The sequence below is a fragment of the Antechinus flavipes genome, chromosome 2, assembly GCF_016432865.1.
Source record: "Antechinus flavipes isolate AdamAnt ecotype Samford, QLD, Australia chromosome 2, AdamAnt_v2, whole genome shotgun sequence".
Classification (NCBI taxonomy): domain Eukaryota; kingdom Metazoa; phylum Chordata; class Mammalia; order Dasyuromorphia; family Dasyuridae; genus Antechinus; species Antechinus flavipes.
This window is the reverse complement of record NC_067399.1, coordinates 60,833,133-60,834,963: the sequence shown is the minus strand read 5'-3', so window position 1 is coordinate 60,834,963 and position 1,831 is coordinate 60,833,133. Positions and strand designations below refer to the sequence as shown.

At 40.4% G+C, this 1,831-nt stretch overlaps 1 protein-coding gene across 1 annotated transcript; it reads left to right on the top strand.

Moving 5' to 3' along the window:
- Nucleotides 1-335: 335 nt before the first annotated feature.
- Nucleotides 336-1,403, top strand: LOC127547904 (cyclin-G1-like). Its single transcript, XM_051975015.1, has one exon. It carries the CDS (start codon nt 531-533, stop codon nt 1,401-1,403), a length of 873 nt encoding a protein of 290 aa, XP_051830975.1. The 5' UTR covers nt 336-530.
- Nucleotides 1,404-1,831: the final 428 nt, after the last annotated feature.

The following is a 1,831-nucleotide window of genomic DNA, read 5'->3' as shown; positions in this document are numbered from 1 at the left end:
TCTGGGATGAAGGGAGAAGAGGTAGTGGGGGGGTGGAGGGAGGAAAGGGGGAGTGACAGCACCAGCACCTCTTCCCCAGTATCCAGCCACTCCTATGACTAGATTGCAAAAGGGACTAATTAAGGCCAAAGTGGAAGGGAGAGATATATCGGAATTTCAACACCACATTTTTCCTGTAATTCAACAGTTTAATTTTTCAGGTCAAGAAAGTAAAAAATATGCTCCTTTTGATATAGAAATCTTCAAAGACCTGAAAAGAGCTTGCACTTTTTATGGGGCTACATCAGCTTATGTTAAGATGTTATTACAGGGCCTCAGTGCTCCGCAGTCTGGGATTGGCATCATTCTCAGCTCGCTGGAGCCGCTGCCCCAGAAGCCCCCTCCAGCATCTCCCCCCAGGGCCCCTCTCCTCTCCCTCATATAGTTTCCACGTCTTCTGGGACTTTTGAACTAATTTTTCAGGGTGAGGAGAGGACAGGCCCCGGGGGGGAGGCCTGCTACAGAAGAAGAGCTGCCGCGAGGAGCTCAAGATGATAGAAGCACTAGTAACAACTGAAGCTCAGAAACTGCTGCACCAGCTGAATGTTCTGTTGGAACAGGAGTCCAGATGTCAGCCAAAGGTCTGTGGCTTGAGACTAATTGAATCTGCTCATGATAATGGCCTTCGGATGACTGCAAGACTGAGAGACTTTGAAGTGAAAGACTTTCTTAGCCTAACACAGTTCTTTGGTTTTGACACAGAGACCTTTTCTCTAGCTGTGAATTTACTGGACAGATTTCTATCCAAAATGAAGGTACAGCCCAAACATCTTGGGTATGTGGGATTAAGTTGCTTCTATCTGGCTGTGAAATCAACAGAGGAAGAGAGAAATGTCCCATTAGCCACTGATTTGATCCGAACAAGCCAATATAAATTCACAGTTTCTGACCTAATGAGAATGGAAAAGATTGTATTAGAGAAGGTGTGTTGGAAAGTCAAAGCTACTACTGCCTTTCAGTTTCTACAACTTTATTATTCACTCATTCATGAAAACTTATCATTTGAAAGGAGAAAGAATCTGAGTTTTGAAAGACTGGAAACTCAGCTTAAAGCATGCCATTGTAGGATTATGTTTTCTAAAGCAAAGCCATCTGTATTGGCCTTGTCTATAATTGCACTGGAGATTCAAGCACAGAAATTTATAGAATTGACAGAAGGAATAAAATGTCTTCAGAAACATTCCAAGATAAATGGCAGAGATCTGACCTTCTGGCAGGAACTTGTAGCAAAGTGCCTAACTAAATACTCATCAAACAAGTGTTCTAAACCAAATGTTCAGAAGTTGAAGTGGATTGTGTCTGGGCATACTGCACATCAGTTGAAACAGTTATTAAAAAATCGCTTATCTTCCAACAATCTCTGAAATGGGGTCTTAATAGGATTCTCATGGTGAAGAAATTTTGAAGGCTCACTTCACATCAGAATTGTGGACTCCAGTATTAGAATGGATTTAAGCTGTGAAGCCTGAAACATAGCAACTAGGTTCACATTGATGTTTTCAGACTTGAAGAGAAAACAGGCTATAGTTGGAAATTGATTATGTGTTCTGCAGTTGGAAATGTGTTCAGGACTAAATTATGATCTTCTTTGAAGCATGTTTATAAAAACTAAAACTCAAATGTGAAAACTTAAATGTAGAGTAAGGATGGGAGACTATATTGTGAATTGAAAGTTAATATTGATCCAATCTAATAGTATCTGGATCATTATATTGATTATAGGTAGTATTGACGGCAAGGTATGATTGAGGTTATTTGAATTGTGATACAAGTTCACATCAAAACAGATCAA

Bases quoted from the DNA above. Each gene is read 5' to 3' on its own strand.
- LOC127547904 (XM_051975015.1), top strand. From the start codon at position 531: ATGATAGAAGCACTAGTAACAACTGAAGCTCAGAAACTGCTGCACCAG.